The sequence below is a fragment of the Stomoxys calcitrans genome, chromosome 4 (assembly GCF_963082655.1).
Source record: "Stomoxys calcitrans chromosome 4, idStoCalc2.1, whole genome shotgun sequence".
In the NCBI taxonomy this organism is placed as follows: Eukaryota; Metazoa; Arthropoda; class Insecta; order Diptera; family Muscidae; genus Stomoxys; species Stomoxys calcitrans.
In genome coordinates, this window is record NC_081555.1 from 116,094,197 (window position 1) to 116,119,953 (window position 25,757).

The 25,757-nt window shown below is 38.7% G+C and overlaps 5 protein-coding genes across 5 annotated transcripts in view; 2 read left to right on the plus strand and 3 right to left on the minus strand.

Annotated features, from left to right (window-relative positions):
* Nucleotides 1-15,528, minus strand: part of LOC106081960 (uncharacterized) — a 612,487-nt gene extending 596,959 nt beyond the window's left edge. Inside the window, exon 1 of the mRNA XM_059367731.1 lies at nt 15,216-15,528. The gene's annotated coding sequence lies outside the window, so the exon portion shown is untranslated. The remainder of the gene's footprint in view (nt 1-15,215) is intronic.
* Nucleotides 15,529-17,240: 1,712 nt separating this feature from the next.
* LOC106089879 (ubiquitin-like protein 5) lies at nt 17,241-19,081 on the minus strand. Its single transcript, XM_013255869.2, has 3 exons — nt 18,910-19,081; nt 18,712-18,850; nt 17,241-17,389 (listed from the first exon to the last, which is right to left on the minus strand). Exons 1-3 carry the CDS (start codon nt 18,946-18,948, stop codon nt 17,346-17,348), a joined length of 222 nt encoding a protein of 73 aa, XP_013111323.1. The 5' UTR covers nt 18,949-19,081; the 3' UTR covers nt 17,241-17,345.
* Nucleotides 19,082-19,141: 60 nt separating this feature from the next.
* LOC106089878 (anaphase-promoting complex subunit 15B) lies at nt 19,142-19,841 on the plus strand. Its single transcript, XM_013255868.2, has 3 exons — nt 19,142-19,414; nt 19,483-19,570; nt 19,648-19,841. Exons 1-3 carry the CDS (start codon nt 19,289-19,291, stop codon nt 19,812-19,814), a joined length of 381 nt encoding a protein of 126 aa, XP_013111322.1. The 5' UTR covers nt 19,142-19,288; the 3' UTR covers nt 19,815-19,841.
* Nucleotides 19,842-21,640: 1,799 nt separating this feature from the next.
* Nucleotides 21,641-23,062, plus strand: LOC106089880 (probable tRNA(His) guanylyltransferase). Its single transcript, XM_013255870.2, has 2 exons — nt 21,641-21,910; nt 21,971-23,062. Exons 1-2 carry the CDS (start codon nt 21,685-21,687, stop codon nt 22,672-22,674), a joined length of 930 nt encoding a protein of 309 aa, XP_013111324.1. The 5' UTR covers nt 21,641-21,684; the 3' UTR covers nt 22,675-23,062.
* Nucleotides 23,063-23,191: 129 nt separating this feature from the next.
* On the minus strand, nt 23,192-24,137 carry LOC106089881 (protein Dr1). The gene has a single exon (XM_013255872.2). The coding sequence runs from the start codon at nt 24,042-24,044 to the stop codon at nt 23,514-23,516; it is 531 nt and encodes a 176-aa protein (XP_013111326.1). The 5' UTR covers nt 24,045-24,137; the 3' UTR covers nt 23,192-23,513.
* Nucleotides 24,138-25,757: the final 1,620 nt, after the last annotated feature.

Here is a 25,757-nt window from a genome sequence, read left to right on the forward strand (position 1 = left end):
TCCTATGGTGGTGGGTATAAAAAGGTTTGTATAACGATAAGTGGCTTAAAATCAAACTCGAACTTCTGGTTTTTAATAACAAAATCAGTATTAATACCCTACTCCACTGCTCTGATACAGATAACTTAGTGCATTTGTGTTCAACACCCAGAAGAAAGAGAGCCAGACCCATTGATAAGTATACTGATTGACTCGGAATCACTTTCTGATTCAATAAAGCTAAGTCCCTCTGCTTGTCCGTCTGTCTGCCTGTCCGTCCGTCTTACTGTCCGTCTGTCTGTCTGTCCGTCTGCCTGTCCTTCTGTTTCTCTGTGTGTCAATCAGTCTGTCTGTCCGTCTGCATGTCCTTCTTGTCCTTCTGTCTCTCTTTGTGTCCATCTGTCTGTCCGTCTGCCTGTCCAACTGTCTGTGCGTCTGTTTGTCCGTCTATCTATCGGTCTTTGTAGTTAAAAATCTGAGGCAATGGAAATTCCTCGGAAAAGTTTCTTTGGCAAAACTTGTTGTAGAATTTACGTTGATTATGCTGGGTAAATGTTTTTGGCCCAAATACATTGACCCACCATATTACATCTACTTCGAAGTTAGTGGCACCCCATCCTTGGTTACGAGGATATAAAAAAACAAGTAAAAGCATGCTATGTTCGGCCGGTTCGAATCTTATATACCTTCCACCATGGATCGCATTTGTCAAGTTCTTTCCCCGATATCTTTTATGGGCAAACAAAGGAAAATGGATAATAATTTCTATGCTATTCGATCTATATCAAGCTATGAACCGATTGGGGTCATACTTGATTTGGCTGTTGGAGACCATTGTGTAGAATTTCATCCAAATCGGATAAGAATTGCGCCCTCTAGTGGCTCACGAAGTATAATTGAGAGATCGGTTTATATGGGAGATATATCAAGTTATGACCCAATTTAGTCCATACTTGGTATAGTTGTTGGAAGTCATAACAAAACACTTCATGCTGAATTTCAGCCGAATCAGGTAATATTTGCGTCCTCTAGTGGCTCGAGAAGTCAAAATCACCAAAATCGGTTCATATGGCAGCTATATCAGGTTATGAATGCGCCCTCTAGCGGCTCAAGAAGGCAAGATCCGAGATCGGTTTATATGGGAGCTATATCAGGTTATGAAGCGATTAAGACCATACTTGGCACAGTTTTTCAAAGTTAAAAATAAAACACTTCATGCAAAATTTCAGCCAAATCGGATAATAATTGTACTCTTTAGCGTCTCAAGAAGTCAAGATCCGAAATTGGTTTATACGGAAGCTATACAAGGTTATTAATCAATTTGAACCATACTTGGCATAGTTGTTGGATGTTATAAAAAAAACACTACATGCATAATTTCAGCCAAATCGGATAATAATTGCGCCATCTAGCGGCGAAAGAAGTCAGGATCCGAGATCAGTTATGAACCGAAAATTATTACAAAACATTTCATGCAAAATTTCTGCCAAATCGGATAATAATTGCGCCGTCTAGCGGCTCAAGAAATCAAGAACCGAGATTTGTTTATATGGGAGCTATATCAGGTTTTGAACCGATTTGGACCATTATTAGCATAGTTGTTGGAAGATAAAACAAAAACTCCATGCAAAATTTCAGCCAAATCGGATAAGAATTGGGCATTCTAGATGCTTAGAATTCAAGATGGCAGCTATATCAAAACGTGGACCGATGCAGCCCATTTGCAATCCCAACTGACCTACACTAATAGGAAGTATTAGTGCAAAATTTCAAGCGCCTAGCTTTATTCGAAAGTTAGCGTGCTTTCGACAGACGGACGGACAGGGGTAAACCGACTTAAAATGTCAAGACGATCAAGAATATATATACTTTATTGGGTCTCACATCAATATTTCGATGTGTTACAAACAGAATGACGAAAAAAGTATACCCCTCATCCTTCGGAGGAGGGTATTAAGCTACATTTATTAGTACAATAATCTATACAATGCGACTACACCATCAAATTCCTAAAATTAAGTTTTTGCTAAATATCTGCTACAAACGGAATGTCGAAGTTAGTGACACCCCATTCTAGGTTGGAGGATTTAAAAAACATTAAATTTATTAATACAAAAATTTATACAATATTGTCACATGTGCGACTACACCAACAAATTGCTAAAATTAAATTTTTGTTAAAAATCAATAAGTTTCCCTACATGTACATTTCTACCAAAAAGTTACCTCAGAAATTTCTATTTAGTGTTATCAACAACATCTATTGATAAATGTTCATTTATGTGTGCGGGCATGAATGTACGATAGTTTAGATGCAATTGCCCAATTCGCCACAAAAACTCACTCAAGTATTCACCAGGCTTAAAATGCAATACAATCCAATTCAATTTGAAGTGAAGAGAAGAGAAAAAGGACTAAACATCCACTCCATGTTTGTACATTCGAATGCATATTCAAGTGGTGAACAGAAACAAAAAATGGATTTCGATCTGTAAAGTGAATATGTAATATACGACGATGCAGTCGGAAGGAGAGAAAATAGTTTCAAAATCGAAAATAAACTCTTTACGAATGCCTCGCTTTCCCAGTGGGCGTTTGTAGACACATATGTATGTTACAATGTACGTATATAACTTTTAACAATGATGTATTTCCTTCTACAACCAAATATCATCAACTTTAAATGATACCAGACGGGAAGGCAAAAGACGGACGGGACCGACTATGTAATATCCTACACCACCGAGTTTGCCTACTAACTAACTAAACAAAATTTCCCAGGAACATTCCATTAGGGAACAGGGGATACTTCTCTGATATCAATGAGTGCAATCCGATTAAATTTTAAGCTCAATGATAAGAGGCCTCCTTTTTAAGCCCGAAGGCCGTGCTGCATAGCGACACCACTTAGAGAAGTTTTAGCATGGCAAAATACCTCATAAATATATCCAGCATTAGTAAGGGGATAACCACCGCTGAAAATTTTTTTTGATGTTCACGTCGGGATTTGAACCCAGGCGTTCGGCAACATACGCGGACATGCTAACCTCTGCGCCACGGTGGCCTCTAATCTGCCTACTACTATTAGGCAAATGCAAGAGCATGGACAATTAAGGCTACTGCAGCCATAATAGGTCATATCGGATGATATGACTTATGATGGGTTTTAGGATGGGGCGTCCCCCAAGGTTATTTGACCCCAAAACTTTTTTTGTGATACCATAAGGGGGCACACATGAAATTTCGCTTAAATCGGTGCACGCATCTCCGAGATCTGGTGTTTTTGAAAATCCGGGTATGGGGGAGGGTCCGCTCCCCCTTCGGATATCAAAAAATGTAGTACCCTAATTTCACCGGATCTCATGCTCTACCATCTGTAAAAATTTCTTGAAAATTGGTTGAGCCGTTTTCGAGTCTATACGGAACAGACAAACAAAGCGCAACAATTTCATTATTATATAATAGAAGATTTAATATGAAAAGGAAGAGGAGGATGATAATGAGTATGGGTGTAAAGGTCGCTCACATTAAATATACCCCTAAGAGCATTATAATGTGATTGTCACATCCACACGGCAATACCTGGGTCGCTAGAGGATCGACCCAAAATGCCCATCCCAAAACCCACATATATGCATATATGTAAACCACATTTCATAAAAATCCTGTGAAAATTGCATACCTTATGTCCCATAACAGTTATATCGAAATATGTTCCGATTTGGACCAAATACTAATAACAACGAGTCATTGTTCAATTGTATTAGTCTCTTTAGTAGCTATAACTAAAAATAAACCGATCTAAACCATATACGACATGAATGTCGAAGAGCCTAACAGAAGTCACTGTGTCAAATTTTTGACATCGGATTATAAATGCGCCTTTTATGGGGCCAAGACTTTTAATCGGGATATCGGTCAACATGGCAGCTATATCCAAATGTGGACCGATTTGGGCCATATTGCTGAGGTATGTCAAGGGGTTTAACTTAACTCACTGTCCCAAATTTCGGCGACAACGGACAATGATTGCGCCTTTTATGGGCCTAAGACCCTAAATCGGAGGATCGGTCTATATGGCAGCTATATCCAAATCTGGACCGATCTGAGCCAAATTAAAGGGAGATATCGAGGGGCATAACACATCTCACTGTCCCAAATTTCAGCAAAATCGGATAATAAATGTGGTTTTTATGGGTCTAAGACCCTAAATCTGAGGATCGGTCTATATGGCAGCTATATCCAAATCTGGACCAATCTGAGCCAAATTGACGAAGAATGTCGAAGGGCCTAACACAACTCCCTGTCCCAAATTTCAGCTACCTACGACCCTAATTCGGAGGATCGGTCTATACGGCAGCTATATCCAAATTTGGACCGATCTAAACCAAATTGACGAAGGATGTCGAAGGGCCTAACACAAGTCACTGTCCCAAATTTCAGCAGAATCGGATAATAAATGTGGCTTTTATGGGCCTTAGACCCTAGATCGGCCGATCGGTCTATATGGGGACTATATCAAGATATAGTCCGATATAGCCCATCTTCGAACTTAACCTGCTTATGGATAAAAAAAAAGAATCTGTGCAAAGTTTCAGCTCAATAATTCCATTTTTAAAGACGGTAGCGTGATTTCAACAGACAGACGGACGGACATGTCTAGATCGTCTTAGATTTTTACGCTGATCAATATATATACTTTATGGAGTCGGAAATGGCTATTTCGATGTGTTGCAAACGGAATGACAATATGAATTTTCCCCCTATCCTCCGGTGGTGGGTATAAAAACGAAATTGTTGCGCTTTGTTTGTTTGTTTGTCTGTTTCGTATAGACTCAAAAACGGAACCGATTTTTACGAAATTTTCACAGATGGTAGAGTTTGAAAATAGGGTACTAAATTTTTTGATATCTGAAGTGGGCGCGGACCCTCCCCCATACCCCAATTTTCAAAAACGCCAGGTCTTGAAGATGAGTGCACCGATTTAAGCGAAAATTTGTATGCCACTTTATGGCACCCCAAAAACACGAAATTGGTGAAAAAATTTTGGGGTAAAATAACCTGAGGGGACGCCCCATCTCAAAACGCACCCGAACGGACATGTGTGCAGTTGTCCCAATAGGTACACATATCCGTGTACCGATCAAATGAGTATCAAATGAAAGGTATTTAAGCGTAGAGTACGAATTTAGTAAACAAATTTCACTCTTAATTTTTGGGGGGGTCCCCCACCCAGAAAAGCCCCACGAGGACACTTTCACCGCTGTGGGCAATATGGGTATCAAATGAAAGGTATTTAAGAGTATAGTACGAATTTGGGATTAAAATGTTACCCTTTGTGTCTGAGGGCCCTCCCCACCCCCCAAAACTTACCAGCAGGACAAATTTATCGATTGGGACAATAAGGATATCAAATGAAAGCTATTCAAAGGTAGAGTTCAATGCTCATATAAAAATACATTCCTTGGTGTCTGAGGCGCCTCCCCACCCAAAACCTCTCAACAGGACATATTTACCGATTGGGACAATATGGGTATCAAACGAAAGATATTTGGAAGCTGAGTACACATCTGTTATAAGATTTTGGTTCAAGGTGTCTTCGGGGCCTCCCCAACCCCAAAACGGGCATAAATGTCGAAGGCCACAAAATGGGTATCGAATGAATGGTCTTTGGGAGTTAACTAAAAATCTGGTATGCACAATTAGGACAGAGTCTGGGACCGGCCCACCCACTATATACCCTTCAATAGGACGTTTAGTTCGATCGGAATAATATGTCAATTAAAAGAATGTTCTATGACAGTATATTTTGAATATAATGTTTGTATACCATTAAGGTATCTGGGTCACGTCCTACCGTTCCGCAGGACAGTAAATCGTGATAATAAAAGACTCAAACTAATTATGGTTTGGTCCTTAGCGTCGTGGGGAGTGACGCTCTGCTCACACTAAATGCAACGCCAAACTGTCATACAGGATGACCGAGAATATATTGTACTCAAATGAAAGGACGTGTCAGAGGGCAAACCCCTCCCCCTATCGTACCAAAAAAAATGGAATTAAAAATAATATTTGAATAATATAGAATAATATATGAAGGCCAATCAGGATAGAATAGGACATAAATAAAAGGTCTTTGGTAATAGAGTACACTTTTTACCCCCAAATTGGGATGGACACAGGAGGACCTGCAGACCTCTATGAATGTCGTATGTCAAGTGGTTGCTTTGAAATATGATTTTTAATGTAAAGGGTGATTTTTTTGAGGTTAGGATTTTCATGCATTAGTATTTGACAGATCACGTGGGATTTCAGACATGGTGTCAAAGAGAAAGATGCTCAGTATGCTTTGACATTTCATCATGAATAGACTTACTAACGAGCAACGCTTGCAAATCATTGAATTTTATTACCAAAATCAGTGTTCGGTGAAATCCCACGTGATCTGTCAAATACTAATGCATGAAAATCCTAACCTCAAAAAAATCACCCTTTAGATAACCAATACAAAAAAATTAATTAGAGTGAATCTGAACGAGACCCGTAGTCCTGAATATGTTGATAGCCTACTTCAAAATGCTTGGCATTATGGGCCTCAAACAAAATCGTGCTCTAGCATGATGCTCATATTAGTTCAAGGTCCGCCTCTAAACTCGCTTCAAACCGGTTATGACTGCCTACTATGACGATAAATAATGGGTATTTGATAGTAGAAAACGAATTTGTATCCAATTTTGAGGCCAAAAGTTCGGGGGTCGTGTCACCCCATAAACTCCCCCTTAACCAATGGCATTGGGGCTCAAATTAAAGAAATTTGGGAGTAGAGAACGATGTTGATATTTTTTCAGGGCTTAGTACGTGGGTGACCGCCCCACCATGCGTACCTCTCAAACTGGACATATTTGTGAATTATGGCAAAAAGGGACTCAAATCTGTATCTGTTTCATGGCAAAATGTTGTAGAGACGCCTCACCTCAAAAAACTCCCCCTAAACCACACATATATACCGACTATAGCAATATGTAGCTCCAATGTGGTTTTTGGGAGTGGAGTATGAATCTGATATCTACTTTCGCCTAAAAAAACCAAGAGAATAAAGAAGATCTAACATCCAAACTTTAATGAGCGGACCTTCCCCCTAACCTATTTTCAAAAATGCCAGATCTCGGAGATGGGTGGGGTGATTTAAGCGAAATTTATTTTGTTTATATTTGTATCCTTACTTAGGGTGGGATATCAAGGGGGCCGCCCCACCTTCAAAGCCACCAGCCAAATGGAATATAAACCAATAATGACAATATGGGACTCAAATGAAAGGTATTTGAGACTAGAGCTCGAATCTGATAAGTGGGAATCCGCCTCACCCCTAAAAACACCCCCATACAGGACATATTTACCGACCATAGCAATATAAGGCTCCAAAGAAAGGTATTTGGGAGAAGAGCACCAATATAATATCCAAATTGGCGGGAAATATCTGAACCCCCAAACAGGACTTATTGCCAGACGTGACGGTATAGGGCTTAGAAAAAATAGGAGAGTGAAAGAAGGCGCAGCGAAGCGGCCCTCCCTGTCGTATGGTGGTGAGTAAGAAAAGATTTTCGGAGATTTGTTGGTATTTGTTCAAAGGGTCCTACCGCATAAGGCCTGCTGTAACTCCTAATTAAGGATATGAAAAGGGAATGTCTCACCCTCATGGACTTTCCATATTAATTTAAACAATAGGGGCTTTTAGAAGCCGTTTTTACCACTGAATTTTCTGACTGGGAACTACCAAAAAACCAACCCAGCGCAAAAATCTGGAGTAAAAACTTCTTTTAAAAGGTTTTTTTTTGCATACGCAAAACTTGTCATTTAAAAAACGGTTTAGAGTTTATTTTTACTACATTTTGAGGTTAATTTCAAGGTTCATGGAAGGTTTCTAAATGTGGTTGCTTCTTAAGTTTCTTGCTGAAAAGTTATGTAGTAAGTTGGACTGATTGCTGACTACCACAAAACAATACTAATTAAATTGTATGCTTCTTGTATTAAATTACAAAAAAAACTTTAACATACTTTAATTTAAGGCTTCATATCTCGATATTGCTATTTAAAACTAGCAATTTGTTTATGTATTGTCAGCTGTGAACTGGAAGTAAGTAGAACGACAATTTTAATTAATTTCAATTTGCTTTATTGAACAACACACAACGACAAACGTAGTAAGGCTCAAAAGGATGAAATACATATATGTATGAGCATATGCATAAACACAAGTCTATAAATGGCCATAGGATTGAAAATAAGAACATAATTATAAATACATCTTAATTGAAAAGTAATACTCTTGTCGGACAACAAATCAATAAATTGTTATATCCTATTTTCAATCATAGCCAATATTGTTGTTAGGTTATATGTGTCCCAGTTTAATATGCATCTTCTTATGTGTACAGAAGGATGCAATCAGGACATACAGACTTTTCATATTTTTTATAAATAATTGGGCATAGGATAGGACAATAGCGCTATATACATATTGTCATTTATGTATATTTTTTTAACCACCACCATAGGGGGTATATTCATTTAGGCATTCCGTTTGCAACACATCGAAATATCAAATTCTGACCCCACAAGTATACATATTTCGGATCGCCGTTAAATTCTAAGACGATTTAATCATGTCCGTGTGCCTGTACGTTCGTCTGTTGTAATCACTTTGAAATTTTGATATTGAAATTTTGCACAGTTGTGTCTTTTTGATGCACGCTGGTTAAGTTTTTGAACGGGCCAAATCGGACCATATTTGGATATAGCTGCTATATAGACCGATCCGGCGGTAAAGGGTGCGAAACCCATAAATGCTTTTATCCTAATTCGCTGAAATTTGAAACAGGGAGTAGTTTAAGGCCTCCTGATATATGAACCAAATATGGTTTAGATCGGACTATATTTAGATATAGCTGCCATTTAGACGGATCCCCGATAAAGAGTCTGAAGCCCATAAAAACTTTATTTATTACCCGATTTCGCTGAAATTTGAAACAGTGAGTTAATTTATCATACCGACATCCAACCTAAATATGGGTCAGATCGGACTATATTTAGATATAGCCGCCATTTAGACCGATCTCCCGATAAAGGGTCTGAAGCCCATTAAAACTTTATTTTTTATTTGATTTCTTTGAAATTTGAAACAGTAAGTAGTCTTAGGTCTCCCAACAATCGATGCAAATATGATTCAGATCGGACTATATTTGGATATAGCTGCCTTTTAGACGGATCTCCCGATAAAGGGTCTGAAGCCCATAAAAACCTTATTTATTACCCGATTTCGAAATAGTGAGTTGATTTAAGCCTCTCGATATCCGACAAAAATATGGTTCCGATCGGACTATATTTAGATATAGCTGCCATGTAGACCGATCCGCCGTTTAAGGGTCTGAGCCCACAAAAGCTGCATTTATTACCCGATTTCGCTGAAATTGAAACAGTGAGTTATTTTAGGTCTCCTGACATCCGACCTGAATATGGTTCAGATAGCATTTCCCCATGTACATTCCACTCTAAGCTCAATAATAAGGGGCCTCCTTCTTATAGCTGAGTCCGAACGGCGTGCCGCAGTGCGACACCTCTTTGGAGAGAAGTTTTACATGGCATAGTACCTCACAAATGTTGCCAGCATTAGGAGGGGAAAACCACCACTGAAAAATTTTTTTGATGGTCTGGCCTGGATTCGAACCCAGGCGTTTAGTTATAGCTGTCATAAAGACCGATTTTGGGTCTTAATCCGATAAACAGCGGATTTCTTCCCTGATTTCGATGAAACTGTTACTTGTATATGTATTCTCGGGAACTTAATAAACTATGATCGAGACCAGCCCTTACATAGATATAACCATGGATATAGTAGTAGAGTTATTATGAAATAGGATGATTATTATATCCTTGGTGGTGGTTAGCATGTCCACCTATGACGCTGAATGACTGGGTTAGTTAGTTATCCCCTTCTAATGCTGGCGACATTTCTGAGGTACTATGCCAAGTAAAAACTAGTAAAGAAAGGCAAAAGTCGGGCGCAGCCGACTATATAATACCCTACCTAAACCCTCCGTGTGTACAACTTATAAAACAAAGAATCTATGCCATAATCTAGTCAGACTTTAATTTTGATTTTCTTACAATAAAATCAAAATTTTGTCTACTACAGCCTTTAAAGGCCATATAGGTTTTATGATATATATGGGAGCTATATCTAAATCTGAAATGATTCTGATGAAATTCTTCACACGTATTGGGACCTCGAACAGAACACCTTATGCTAAATTTGGAAATATCGGGCCAAAATAGTTGCTACTAAAGACTTTAGAGGATGAAAGATATATATAGGAGCTGTATCTAAATTTAGACCGATTTTGAAGAAATTTAGCACAAGTGTTGGGATGTCAAATAAAAACCTCATGCTAAATTTGGTAAAGATCGGACCAATATTGTAGCTTCTGTGGCCTTAAAAGACCATATCGGATGAAAGATATATATGGGAGCTATATCGAAATCTAGACCGATTTTGCTGAAGATCGGACCAATATTGTAGCTTCTACGGCCTTAAAAGGCCATATATAGGAGCTTAATCTAAACTGAATTGATCTGAATGAAAAACGTGAATTGGAACAATTTTAGGACAATCGGACAACAAAGGCGACGTGTACCTTTATCACAAGAATACATACAGGTAAAAATCAGGGAGTAATTCTAAACTGATCGGCATAACTATCAATGGGTCTAGCTCTCCTTCTTCTTAAGGTTGCAAACAAATGCACAAAGTTATAATACCCTGTAAATAGGTGTCGAACTGCGGCACGCTGTTCTGACTTAGCTATAACAAGTAAAAGCGTGCTAAGTTCGGCCGTGCCGAATCTTGGGAAACCACCACCATCGAGAGACCGCTTTACATGGGAGCTATATCTTGTTATAAACCGAATTGGACCGTACTTGACGATGTTGTTGAGTCATAACAGAACACTACGTGCAAAATTTCAGCCAAATCAAACAAAAATTGTGGCTTCTATGGGCTCAAAAATTAAAATCAGGAGATCGGTTTATATGAGAGTTAAATTACTTATTGGGCAACCCAATATATCAGTTACTTGACCTATTTGGACCGTACTTGACACAGTTGACAATTTCAGCCAAATCGAACAAAAATTGTGGCTTTCATGGGCTCAAGAAGTCAAATTGGAATATTGGCTTATATGGGAGCTACATCAGGTTCTTGACCTATTTGGACCGTACTGGACACCGTTGTTGGGAGTTATAACAGAATACTATGTACCAAATTTCAGTCAGTGAAAATTGAGGCTTCCAGGGGCTCAATAAGTGAAATCGTGAGGTTGGTGTATATGGGAGCTACATCCGGATCTTGACCGATTTGGACCTTATTTGACTCAGTTGTTGGAAGTCATAACAGAACACCATGTTCAAAATTTCAGCTAAATCGGATGAAAATTGAGGCTTCCAAGGGCTCAAGAAGTCAAATCGGGAGATCGGTTTTTATGGGAGCTATATCAGGTTATGAACCGATTTAGACCGTACTTGGCACAATTGTTAGGAGTCATAACAGAACACCACATCCAAAATATCAGCCAAATCGGGCAAAAATTGTGGCTTCCATGGGCTCAAGAAGCCAAATCGGGTGCTATATCCAAATCTGAACCGATATGACCCATTTGCTATCCCCAACGACCTACATCAATATTAAGTATTTGTGCAAAAATTCTAGTAGCTAGCTCTACGCGTTCGACTGCTATCGTGATTTCGTCAGACAGACGGGCGGATATGGTTAGTTCGAACCAGAATTTCGAGACGATCAAGAATATGTCTACTTTATAGGGTCCTAGATCAATATTTCGAGGTGTTACAAACGGAATAACTAGATTAGTATACCGCCATCCTATTATGGTGGGTATAATTACTTATGGGAGATGTTGTTTTCAAACATTCAATGCACACTTGGGATGGATATTTCTTTATCGGGTTAATATTACCAAACAATATATGTTCCTTAGAAATTCTTGTCATGTTTTCTTTTACCTAGCCGCCATGTGTCTGTTGCCCCAATGATTTTTGTCATTGAACATACCAGCAGTTTTGTTCCTAAGGCGAAATTCACAAATTTTCACTTTTCGAGTTTGCCATCAGCAATAGGTGGAGCTGCTCAATATACTGACTCTTTGCTCAGTCAAAACAAAAAAGGAAAACAAAATTGTTTGTGATAATGTATCTATATAATTGACGACCACACAATTGCAATTATGTGCAAGCCAATGGCCTTGCAAGGGATTATTTTCTTGTGTACCTACACAGCAGAGATGAAAAAATGCCAATTTGGACCAAATACTAATAAGTAAAAGTCATTGTTCAATTGTATATAACAAAATATTGGTACTTTTAGTAGTTAGTTTCATATAGTCGGCGTTGACAAATTTTTTCACAGCTTGTGACTCTGTAATTGCTTTCTTTCTTCTGTCAGTTATCAGCTGTTACTTTTAGCTTGCTTTAGAAAAAAAGTGTAAAAAAGTATATTTGATTAAAGTTTATTCTAAGTTTTATTAAAAATGCAGTTACTTTCTTTTAAAAAATCCGCAATTACTTTTTCGGCAACCCAATATATACGACACGGATGTCGAAAAGCATAACATAAGTCAGTGCGCCTTTTATTGGGCCAAGACTTTAAATCGAGAGATTGGTCTATATGGCAGCTATACGCAAATCTTGATCGATCTAGACCAAATTGCAGAAATATGTGGAGGGGCTTAACTCAACTCTTTGTCCCAAATTTTGGCAACATCGGACATAAATGCGCTTTTTATGGCCCTAAAACCTAAAACCGAGAGATCGGTCTATATGGCAGCTATATCCAAATCTGGACCGATCTGTGCGATAATGCAGAAGTATGTCAAGGGGCTTAACTTAACCCACAGTCCTAAATTTCGGCGACATCGGACAATAAATGCGCCTTTTATAGGCCTAAGACCCTTAATCGGAGGATCGGTCTATATGGCAGCTATATCCAAATCTGGACCGATCTGAACGAAATTTACGAAGGATGTCGAAGGGCCTAACACAACTCAGTGTCCCAAATTTTAGCAAAATCGGATAATAAATGTGGCTTTTATGGGCCTAAGACACTAAATCGGAGGGTCGGTCTATATGGCAGCTATATCCAAATCTAAACCGATCTGGGCCAAATTGACAAAGGATGCTGAAGGGCCCAACACAACTCACTGCCCCAAATTTCAGCAAAATCGGATAATAAATGTGGCTTGTATGGGCCTAAGACACTAAATCGGAAGATCGGTCTATTTGGCAGCTATATCCAAATCTGGACCGATCTGAGCCAAATTGACGGAGGATGTCGAAGGGCCTAACACAACTCACTGTCCTAAATTTCAGCAATATCGGATAATAAATGTGGCTTTTATGGGCCTAAGAAAAATAAAAGCTCGAAAACATCCGAATACTTAAAAATAACTTCTTAGTACATCAAAGGGTACTAAATCGGTCGCGAGGGTACTACGGTACTCTTTGGTTGGAAAAAAAGTACTAAAGTCCAGACTTTCGTGTTGTTGTGTTGTATTTTTGCCCATCGTCTATACACTCAAAAACTCACTCATTCTCTCCAGTAGGATAGACACAAGAGAATAATTATTGGTTCGGCAAACGAATAATCATTTGCAGCTACCGAAACACCTTTGTAATCAACGAGTTTTTGGTTTTACAACAAAACAAAGGTCTTTTACCGTAGGCAAATCTTTTAAAGGATTTACAATAAACAAAGTTAGCTACGCTTATGGCTAATGTTTGATACGTTGAAGAGAAATGTTACACGATTACAATTAAAGAAAAACTTCGTAATAAATGTAATTTGTTTGTCGTAAAAAGTTTTTTTTTTTTTTGTTAAAAATTTGCAACATTTTTCAAAAGAGTTACTCCTATTTACTTTAAATGTTCGTAAATTTAGGCCATCGAAGCATTATAATTTTTTTCCATTTTCACTTATTTCGATATCAAACCACCACGTTCCCCCGACACCAATATGGCCAATTTTTTTGATAAAAGTTTGACAAAAGTTTTCACGGTGTTTTTTTACATTCAGTTAAAGCTTGACATGTTCCCGATAATTCAAGGAACGTCTCACCATATCCTAGCCATAAATGAGGTCGCGGCATTTAAAATACTAGAAAAGTAAATTTTCAAGTAATGCTGTTTTCACTATTAAATACTATTGTAAGTACTACTGGCACAATTTCCGTAAAATTTCCATTATATAGCTTATAAATTGACGTAGTTATTAAAAAACATGTAAAAAGGCTGGACCGAACTTTGGATACCCACCACCTCGGGTAAAACCACATTTCGTCATAATCCGGTAAAAAATGAATAATTTATGCCCCCATATTGATCTTTTGGGCAGCTATTGGGTTGCCCAAAAAGTAATTACGGATTTTTCATATAGTCGGCGTTGATAAATTTTTTCACAGCTTGTGACTCCGTAATTGCATTCTTTCTTCTGTCATTTATCAGCTGTTACTTTTAGCTTGCTTTAGAAAAAAAGTTTAAAAAAGCATATTTGATTAAAGTTTATTCAAGTTTTATTAAAAATGCATTTACTTTCTTTTAAAAAATCCGCAATTACTTTTTGGCAACCCAATATATCCAAATGTACCCCGATCTGAACCATATACGACACGGATGTCAAAAAGCCTAACAGAACTCACTGTCCCAAATTTCGGCCAAATCGCACAATAAATGCGTATTTTACGAGCCCAATAAATCGGATTATGTGCCTCAGACACTTAATCGGCGGATCGGTCTTCATTACCTTCCATTTGATACCCATATTGTCCCTATCGGTCCACTTTACATTTTTGGGGTGTTTTTTTTCGTTTAGCCCACTGTGCGCCGGAAAGTGTATTGAAAAAAAACGTGCTATGTTTTTGAACAACCCATAGCTCTTTCTACGGTCTACTATGTATTTCTATTAATTTGCATATTAGTAATTTACTTGTAAGTTTTCTATGTTTCATACCTACTCGTAAAAAAAGTCATATAATTTAAGTTTTAATACATAACTCTTAAACTAAAGAACAAAACTCTCGAAGAGTTGTTGTTTTCTTTTTTTTAACATATACTACGAGAGTTCTCTCTTTTCAGTGAGAGCCATGAGTTTACAAATACAATTTGATTTGACTCACCTGACATCTGTGTTTGAGAACACAGCAGCAACAATAAACCGTTATTCATTGTGAAAATGTTGCTCATCAATAGATAGGTGCACACAAATTTGACAAATGGCAGGAGAAAACAAAATCGCACACATATTCATATAACCGTAAAAGTAAGTACTAAAACATTCCGAATTCATCTTAAAAAACGATAATATGTCTCACATTTATGATATGTCGAAAATCCGTCAAAAATTTCTACACAGGATACTCGTTAACGAAAGCAAAAGCAACAAGCCAAGCACACAGATTGTTGATCAATAATGGGTAAGTATTGCGTAAAAAAACACTTTTAAAATATACACACAATTTTGTTATTAAGTTTTGTTATGTTTTAAATTAAATACAAAGAGGTTTTTAACTACAAAATTCACACAATCACACCGAAATTATTAAAGCAACCGACCGCACGCGCAAATTAATTAAACTGAAGCATATGGCTGTATAAACAGAGTTGTTATCTGAGTATTGAATAATCGATATTCTCATCTTATCGATAAGTAACATGAAATATGCTTTTACATATACAAATACATTTTAATTTCACTAACCTGCTAACTCTGTTTGATAGCACAGCAACAAAACAACCGTTAACCAAAGTAACTTTAACACACACAAATTCCACAAAGTAACACCTCAAAAAAAGACAAGAGCACGTATATTATAGCAGGAATATTTTTAAGAAATTTAATTTTATTACAATACTAACCTACATTTAGTCGTATGTTTATGATTCCACCAACTTTCATAACTTTCTTCAATGTTTTCTTTACAGGCTACTCGTTAGGGAAAAAGAACGACGAGATAAGGAAGACGTTTGGACGATCACTTGGTAACTATTGAGCGAACACATTTATAGAACTTATGCACAAACTTAATACTTCATATTTCGTTGTTTAATATTAAATTCATAGTTATTTCAAGCTCAAAATAACCGTAATCACACCGAAAATAAAAAAACAGCTAACCGCACGCGCAACTTTATCAAATTAAAAGATTTGGCTGGTTGTATTGATGCTAGTGTTTTAAGTAATCGATATCTATAAGCTTTAATCGATTTTATGTATGGTGCAGGGACGTTATATTAATAATTTGAAAATAACCAATGATCAACGTTGCTGTTGTCGTCGTAGCAACGTTTGCGTTTGCTAGGTCATGTTGTCAGAATGGAATTGAGCCATTACTCCTCCCGAGCCTCGTAGGAAATTTTCCATTCGCCGGGCATCAACATGGATTTCGAAGACTGCATAGCACAATAACAGCTTTGCATGCCTTCACCGCACACATTTGCCGTGGCTTCAATCAGCCCAGGCCATGTGATAGGACGGTCCTAGTGGCGATGGACCTATCGAAGGCATTCGACACGGGCAGCCATGCCAAATTATTTGACACGTCCCTCCAGCCAGGCCTGAAACGCTGGAATTTAGGAGTGTGTTCGCCAGCCATTTGTGGAATTTTGAGAAAAGAAGTCGAAGCATCGTAGAGTGAAACAGGGAGTTCCCCAAGGTGTGGTGATATCAAGCAGGTCTCGACAACATTCATTTAGACACGGTAGCAGATGCTGTAAATAGTTACTGGGTGAATGTAGTCCTGGGAGAACGACCGCCTCCCATTGCACCTGAAGAAATTGACCTCCCCCGGCAAACCAGAGTAGTTCTGGCTCAATTACAGATGCAGCCGCCTCAACTCCTACAGAGCAAGGATTGATGCCGACGTGCAAGATATATGTCCCGATTGTAATCAGGGACTCAGACCCAGATCCCTGTGGACGCACCCCATCTTAGTTGCAGAGTTCCTGGGTCAGAATCATGCAGACAAAAGATAGAACACAATAAACTGCTACAACAACAACAAAAAATCCAATGGAGTGACCAAGTGGAGAGCGACATCTCGAAACTGATTGTCAAAAATTGACAAAGAAGCGCAGAAGATAGGGGGGCCTTGGGCAACTACGAGGATTGTCCTATGGCATCTTTTGGTTTTCCCATTTAAGTATTAGTATGTTATAAAAATATTTTATTTTTTGTTATTAGTAAAATAAATAATTTTAATCAAAAGTAAAAAATGATTACTAGTTACAATAATGAAAACTTTGAAAGTTTATTGATAATACAGCTCCAAATTCATGCCGTCGTGGATCTCATCTGAAAAAGACAAAAAAGTTGAAATTCAATTAGTTCAAATAAGAGGATGCGGCCCCGAGCCCCTAGAGGCCTATAAATAAGCCAGCATTCAACTCTTTGTGCACCCTAATAAATTTAAAGAAACCTTGAAAATCCTATGTTAGAAATTCTATAGATTTAACATATTTCTTAACCCTTTTCCTTTGCATTACCTATAATGAGTATGTAATCCTTTGTCTCCAGTCTATCTTATAATGAAACTATTCAGAACATAGCTGTTGGGGTAAAAACCACAGCAAAATGCGAAAGGTGAATACGGCCATCAGTGTTTAAGCAAGAGCCGGTGGCGTTTGGCCTCTCACTGAGACTTTCTAATCGGTACAGGTAAAAGATAGTCATCTTATATACAATTGTGTTGCTTGATTTGTTGCTTGTTGCGTGTGTAACTAAGGTTCAAGACCAACAAAACCAACAAAACAACTTTGTGGAATGTTATTAACCTATCATTAATATCGTCATCATTTGTGAGTACGTCCCTCTTCTAAAACTTCTCTACACAAAGATGTCGGTTTGCGTGTTGTCATTGATCATAGGCATTATTTGGTCTGCGCTCATTAAAATGTTCGAATTAGGTGGTTCTCAGAGTAGTTTCTTAGATCAAGGGCAGATCAAGGTTAGTTTCTTATCCGAAATATTTGAATAGGACAGGACTCATTGATACGTAATAAGTTTGCCCCCAGTTTCTTGAGTCTCTCGTCGCTGCACTGCCTGGTTTTTTAATATTAGGATCTTTGCTTATCCTAGTCTTCCCGATATTGAGAGACTCGGTTATTGTCTCGCCATCGGCCCCCTGTGCGTTAGGCGGTTGAGTGTCCTGCCACTACACTGCCTAATGGCTCAATATGAGAATATTTCCCTCTCCTAGTCTACAATTTTGAAAAAAAAAACGGCCTTGGTCCCGTTGTGCGCCATGCCTTCAGTCTTAGCCAAACTTGTCACGTAGACTTAATTAATGTCCACAAGGAAAGTATCTTCCTCCTGGAACATTGACGTCCGATCTATGTGGTGTTCATTGCTATCACGAGAAGCTTAGCTGTAAGCTACCGATTTCCGCGTTCACAGTGCGGATAGTGGAATGCTCCATACGGAGTACCTGCAACGGCAGTCGTGGACAATCAGCGGTATCGAGAGGAGAGTTTCAGTAAGAGGTCGGGCGGCACCGGCTCTTGCACAAATACTGAGTGCCTATGATGCTCGATATGATACTTGCAACGAGTTTTTTGGCGCTATTAATACATTATTGGGAAAATTTGTTGGAAATATCCAATACAATAAAAACTTACAATCCGAAAGTTTAATGCTGTCCTTAAAGATTGTGTACCACTTTTTCAAAACAATTTTATCGTATTTTGTACCAGTTTGCGCTGCTATAAGTTTCTTTAGGTCACCGATGGTGTCGTCTGGATTACATTTCACGCGTACCTGTTTGATGAAAAAGAAATACTATGTTAACGGAATATAACAATGCAGAACGAACTTACTTTTTTGCCTAATCTGTCATTACAAGTTATTTCAATCATTTTTTTGGTTTATTTATGTTTGTATTTAATAAATGACCACAATTTTAAGATATCAAGATGTCTGTTTGGTTTCAGCAAAACGTTTTATTACCAGGAATGTTCGACTGACAGCGCAAAACAGCTGGACAAAGTGCTTATGTACATTTTCAACCCTGGTCTTGGGGTTGCCGTTGTTATAACTTAGTATATATACCATTTTCATCAACGCTGCTTCATATAAAATTTGTTTGTTTACTCAACGAAAGGAGAGTGCCTGTTGTCTTAAAATTGAGGGATCCCAAATATATATAGTAACTAAATAGCAAAAATTCTTGGAAAAATCTACAGAACACTGGTTATTATGTCAATGCTGCCGTTTTTCCCATCGTTGCGACCACCAATAGCCAATCGCATTTGGTTCGATAGTGCTGCGGCCAGCAATGAAGAAGCAGAGGTTCTCAAATACGAAAGAGAGCACCACAGTTGGGTAGATGGAAATTTATATGAGGCTATCTCTGCAATTCAATAATACTTGTTTTTATTTAATTATACTAGTTAGATGCTATGAAAAATGCTGCCGTTGATATACATCCCATGGGAAAAGTGCTAACTATGCCCGGCCTGGAAACCGACGACGAAGATGGTAAAATACAAAGGAAATTTGAATTTATGTTTCAATATTTTTTATATTGTTTTTTTTTGTTCATTTAATATACTCAGCTAATGACGATAGCGATGATTCAGAGGACACTAACGAAGACGAAGATACAAATGACCGCGCTATACCCGGTTTACCGGAACGTTCCGCATTAGGTCTTTATTCGCCCGGTGAAGAAATGAATTTAAACGATGATGTGCCTGTCATAGTTGGTGGAGGATCTCAATAAAAAAATTAAAAATTTTGTTTACTCTTACATTTTACGCTATAGAGAATTTCAAAATGTAGTAAAACCAGGCAATCACAATCCCATGGCAGCCGGTTGTACGCACCGGATTGACCCGATGGAACCCTTATCGGCAAGGGCTGCCGCCTCAGTGTACGTGTTAGTCTTTTTTCGTCGTGGGAGAGGCACATCCCTTCTCCGCACCCTGGTTATCTTCGGTTTGCTAGAACAGCCTCCATCATGGGTCGTTTGATGATCGGCGTCTGTTTCCAGTGGAGTAGCAGATCTAGAGCCCGGGAATAGGCTTAGACTCCAAAGGCCCAACAGCTGCGGTGGTGGTATAAGGCCGTAGCATGTTGTTTGCTACTGAAACCTCGACTGGTGAAGCGGCTGCTCCAGGCTCCACTAGCCGACAGACGACTGGTCAGCAGCGGCTTTTGAAAAAGACATCTGGTTCGAGTCTTAAGGACAGGGCCCAACCTATTCCATCTTCGCATGCCTATAATTTGCCTAGGCCTTCGGCCTTCCCCGGCAAGCCAACACGGTCTTTAAAAGGTTGGAATAATAGAAGACGCATCACTCTCAGGTTTATTTAGAGGCTTGGTGCGAGATTCCCTAAATTGGGCTCGGGAATTAGCTGCACAAGCTGCCTCAAAGACTAAACGTCTAGATTCGGAAACTGCACCGCAGTTAGCAGTCGCTAGGGACGGTTTGGTGATGGCAATTGTCGACAAGGGAGAAGAACAGGACTGCATACCTAGGAATAATTGGGGTGAGATAGTCAATGGACTGTCATCGGTATACTCCGATGTCCTTGCGGAATTTCTTGCGTCTCCTCCAGTTTGTGACGATGCAGGCTGGTTTCAAGGCCGATACAGACTAGTTCCAAACTAAACGACCAGGTAGGCTTTGGGGTGTACTCTAAAGATCTTGAACTGGTCATATCGAAGAGGTTACCCGGCCACTGCAGTGTGTATCAAGCAGAGATCCTTGCAATTAAGGAAGTGGTGGAATTGCTAAGATATAATGTCGTTACGACGATTGGAATAAATATCTTCTCAGACAGCCATGCAGCCATTAAATCCCTGCAAATCGTATTTCTGAACACAAAAACCGCTTTCGACTGTCGCAGATCTCTCAACGAGTTGGCTGAACAGTTCAAAATTCACCTGTTCTGAGTGCCGGGCCACGGAAATATCCAAGGGAATTTTAAAGCAGACGAGCTCGCTGGACTAGGAACTACCTTACACACTCCAAAGACACTGGAATCTGTGGGTATGCCCCTAGCGACATGTAAGCTAAGTTTTCAGGACCAGTCCCCAGGCCTCATCTAGACTTGAAGAGGTCTACTGCTTTGCTGTCATATGCAAGAACAGACATCTCAGTCATTGTGTTCGTTATAACAGGTCACTGTCTAATCGGAAAACATGCTGACAGACTGAAGGTTGCCTGCAATGACTTTTGCGGAAGCTGTAAGGATATCGAGGAAGAAGATACTATAGAACACCTTCTGTGTGTGTGTCCCGCACTAGCAGTCAGAAGGAGTTCCACTTGAGAACCTGTGATGTGAACATTCTCAACATTCTATAGTTATTTTAACGCGATCTGGATGGTTCAACGGTAGGAACTAAAAGGTATCTTCTTTCTTATGTTCCTGTCTGATGGCGGACTGCCACTTAAACCTAACCTAACCGCAGAAGTCAACTAAAAAACGATGTTATAGAAAAGCAAAAACAATAAAATTTTTTTTTTAACCCCCAGTTCATTTTTCGATACCACCTAATGTACACATTCTCAAAACAAAAACATAAAACATATGTTACAAGTATTTTGAAGAAATTTTGTGAGCCACGTTTGTTTGGACTCCGTTTAAATGAATCAATCATTTAAAATACTTAACTTCTTAAATAAACAATTGCAAAATAAACGTTTTATAAACTGTCTGGGATCAATGGCTTGCAGTCGTTATGAATATGTTAAAAGTTACGAAAAGGAGGACGGTATTTTACCAAATGTTTGGATTGTGGTGCGAGTTGATGGCAAGGGATTTCACAAATTCTCCAAAGTACATGACTTTGAAAAGCCAAATGATGAAAAGGGTTGGCAAGACGAAATTCCAAAACTTCCGATTTCTACTAACGATGATTTCTCCATTACAGCTCTCAATCTTATGAATAATGCCGCCCAAACAGTGATGGAAGAGTTTAGAGATATTGTTCTCTCCTATGGCCAAAGTGATGAGTATTCATTCATTTTTCGCAAGGAGACAAATGTTTTCAATAGAAGATCAGCCAAGCTTTTGTCGTATGTCACCAGTTTGTTTACATCCTCGTATGTCATGAATTGGCCCAACTGGATGGGTGACAAGAAGTTACAATATCCCCCCTGCTTTGATGGACGTGTGGTCCTATACCCCTCCGACCAAAATCTAAGAGACTATCTAAGCTGGCGACAAGCAGATGTGCACATTAATAATCTGTACAATACTGCGTTTTGGAATTTAGTACTACAAGCGGGACTAACAAATCAAGAGGCCGAAGCAGAATTAAGAGGAACTTTTTCGGCAGATAAGAATGAGTTGCTATTTGCTAGATTTGGCATTAACTATAACAGTCTGCCTGCCATGTTTCGCAAAGGAACAATATTACTGCGCAAAAGAGTTCAAGTTACCGATAGCAAACGACAACTGATTGTGCCCATATATGACGACTTGATAAGAGATAAATTTTGGAAAACTCATCCCGAATTATTGGGCAAATATACGCCAGGAGAATATGACAATGAAAGTGCACAAAATGACATGCTGCCCGAGTTGTTAACTAGACAAATGGGAAAAGTTCAGATAGAATTAGAAAGTCGATAGTATTGCGACTAAAATAATGCTAGGAATATAATGAATAGTTTTTAAGAAACAGTGAAATAATATTTGTTTTATTTCTGGTTTATGTGGAGTTCCAATTCTGCTATTATGAACACAAAATATTGATAAGAAGTAACTGCATGACGGTTCAAGGGAGCCTTCTTAGGGATTGGCCATATATTGGTTTTAGAAATGTGCCTATTAAACATGCCTGTGCAGAGAGCCTTATTTAATCTGTAAGAATATCATATCTTATAAGTAAAGGACAGTGTGTTTTTTTGATTGTTCCATATGTGATTGAAGGTGGCTGAACCGATTTTGTTTTCATTTTAAAGGAAAGTGTAGGATGGTCTGAAAGGAATAAGCCACATAATTTTTAATATCGAAAGTTTGCCGGAACATTCCCATAACACCAAAATAATAATGTGGAACAAAAGTGAAAAAAGTTGATATTTGAATTTGGGGAAAGGTATATAGGCCCGCCATAAAACGCCTTTCCAGGTTAAGACCAAGACCTATGTACATATAAAAATTTAGGCAGCTGCATATACCGGAACATAGTGGAGTGCAGAAATTTCTCTCCTATGTTCATCAAAGCGATATGGGCTATCTGAATTTTATTACTGCGGACAAATAAACCGCTTACATTTATTTACATACAAAAGAATTCTTTTATTATTATTTATAGTCTTTTTTCAATTTACAACTCCTTTGATAACTACCAAGGCAATCGTCTAATGAAACTTCTTGCCTTTGCACAAGACATCCATTTCTCCTGTTTTTTTTTATGTCTATGGTATACCTTAAACTAGTTTTGTAGAACTTCATCATCATTCGCTTCCCTAGTAATCGTCATCATCTTCGTCATCATCCTCTCCGATGGATTGCATTTGTCGGCTTTGCTGCACAGCAGATGCTTGCATACTTATCCATTGCTGTTGTTCCTCTTGGGCCTGTTCTTCGCGTGCTTTTGCAAACAATTCTTGCTGTTGTCTCAACAGTTCCTCCTCTGGTATGCCCAAGTTTTCCAAACGAGTGCTTTGTCGACGGCGTTTGGCAGCCACCTCTTTGCAATCATTTAATACAGCCTCAGCCTCTTGTTTATAATCACGAAACCCTAAACGATCTAATGCCTCTAAAACGTGTTCAGCGTTTATGGTTTTTTTATTTCGAACATTACAAACATCATTGGCTTCAGAGCTGATGAGATGAATGAATTCGGAGCAGCAGTTTAGCAGAAGTTCACGACTTTCATTTGCCACTCTGACTGAGGGCACCAATTCTTTGATGATTTTATTTATACTGGCTCTAGGCAATGTTAACTCATCATCTTCTGATGGTGGTGGACATAGTTCATCCTGTGGATTACTCATTTCTACGGCACAATTAAATAATTTTTAAAAATACTTGTTCAAAAATTAATTAAAAGAGTATTGTAAACAAAACATTGACGCAGGATTATGTGTAGCGGCCCTGTTTTAATTGTTTCTTGTTCTTGAAACAAACCTAAACCATGACGCATAACGTCCACAATTGTAAATACGATATATCGGTCAGATAAATTTCACGTACTTAAAAAATTTCATTCAAACAACACTATCGTACAAAATTTAATTTAAATAAGCGTTGGCTCGCCGTCCAGTAAATATTGTGCAAATGCGTGAGTGTTCTCATTACAGATTTATACGTTCGAACTTCTACAGTAAACTTAAAAACTTTTTTATGTTTACGCCAGTTTCTCAGATTCCGATTATAAAATCACTCATTTTCCGATTATAAAATCAGGTATTTTTCACAATTCAGCGAAAGAAAGCCACTTATCATGGTGAAACAATTAAAGGTGGTCTCATTTGTACAACAAACACAAATCATATGGTACAATCCGCCATCAAGCTGATCGTCGTTTTGCCAACACACGCAAATTTGCCATATTTGGCCTCTCACTAAGACTCTCCGCTCGATACCGCTGATTGTCCGCGACTTCTAACTGAGATATCGCTGATTGTTGTCTGCAATTGCAGCTACTCTGTATACGAAGCATCCCACTTTCAGCAACCTGTGGACGCGCCCGGTAGCTCCCAGCTGAGGGGTTCATCGTTGTGACGAAGCTAACAGTTACAACCCCTGTGTTATTCGTAGCTTTCCCGTGCCGATCGAAGCTTTCCAGAGTCGAAGTCGATTCAGCATCTTTGGTACCACTGACCTGCAATAGTGTGTTTTTCTTCAGGCACAAAATCGTCTCCGCATTCTGGATTGTAGTGGTCCAAAATGACTGACTGTCCCAGCAGGGGATATTTACGAGCACCATACAGCTTGGAACTTTAATTCCGTTTACACTGCTCATTAAATCCGGATTTATGGGTTTATTTATTTTTTAAAGGGAAAACAGATGTTCGAGCCATTAAATCCGGATTTAAATAGCAAAGTAAACAGAATCTCAGCTGAGAGCTGCCGAGCCGAATATTGGATTTTACACAATTGAACTTAGCACCAAATCGGACAAAAATTGGAGCTTCTAAGGGCCTTAGAAGCTAATCGGGTTTTACCATGGATGTTGGAAGTAGGATTACCGTTGAGAATATTGAAAAGGTCGTACAAAACTCCATTAATCTTAAACAAGTCAAACAAAAAGCAGTTTCTCATAGTCTCACAAAAAAATACAAACAACTAAGTCCGGCGATCGTGACTTTTAGAAACCCTTACCATTTATCTATCTGTTCCTTACCATAAGGTTTATCCAGTCTCTAAGGATTATACTGGTCTAAGGATTGGATCAATGTATCGGTCCTCACATTGTTAAAAGCCCCCCCTCGATGTCAATGCATACTGCCGGGGTGTACGTTTTGGCATCGAAGGATTCTTTTATTTCTCTTCCGACCTTCCCTTGACATAGGCATGCTGTTTGTATTTGAGCAGTTCGCTGGATGTCCTACTCTTTATCATGGTGTCCACAATACGTTCCATGGTTATGAGTAGAAAGAACGTAAGGCTTTTGGGTCAGTAGGCCTTTGGTGTCGCATAACTTGCCTTGCTTCCTGCCAGGCTTTCGGAGTATATACAAGTCCTAGCAAAGTCGGTAAGAGAAA

What these genes read in the sequence shown, in the direction of transcription:
- LOC106089879 (XM_013255869.2), bottom strand. Translation starts at nt 18,948, where the DNA reads ATGATTGAAATAACTTGTAATGACAGATTAGGCAAAAAA. An exon ending in ATGACAGATTAGGCAAAAAA is followed by an intron (nt 18,851 to 18,909) that starts GTAAGTTCGTTC and finishes TTCATCAAACAG; the next exon opens with GTACGCGTGAAATGTAATCC. An exon ending in CAGCATTAAACTTTCGGATT is followed by an intron (nt 17,390 to 18,711) that starts GTAAGTTTTTAT and finishes TGTCTTTTTCAG; the next exon opens with ATGAGATCCACGACGGCATG.
- LOC106089878 (XM_013255868.2), top strand. Translation starts at nt 19,289, where the DNA reads ATGTCAATGCTGCCGTTTTTCCCATCGTTGCGACCACCAATAGCCAAT. An exon ending in AAAGAGAGCACCACAGTTGG is followed by an intron (nt 19,415 to 19,482) that starts GTAGATGGAAAT and finishes TAATTATACTAG; the next exon opens with TTAGATGCTATGAAAAATGC. An exon ending in GGAAACCGACGACGAAGATG is followed by an intron (nt 19,571 to 19,647) that starts GTAAAATACAAA and finishes TAATATACTCAG; the next exon opens with CTAATGACGATAGCGATGAT.
- LOC106089880 (XM_013255870.2), top strand. Translation starts at nt 21,685, where the DNA reads ATGAATCAATCATTTAAAATACTTAACTTCTTAAATAAACAATTGCAA. An exon ending in AAAGCCAAATGATGAAAAGG is followed by an intron (nt 21,911 to 21,970) that starts GTTGGCAAGACG and finishes TCTCCATTACAG; the next exon opens with CTCTCAATCTTATGAATAAT.
- LOC106089881 (XM_013255872.2), bottom strand. Translation starts at nt 24,044, where the DNA reads ATGAGTAATCCACAGGATGAACTATGTCCACCACCATCAGAAGATGAT.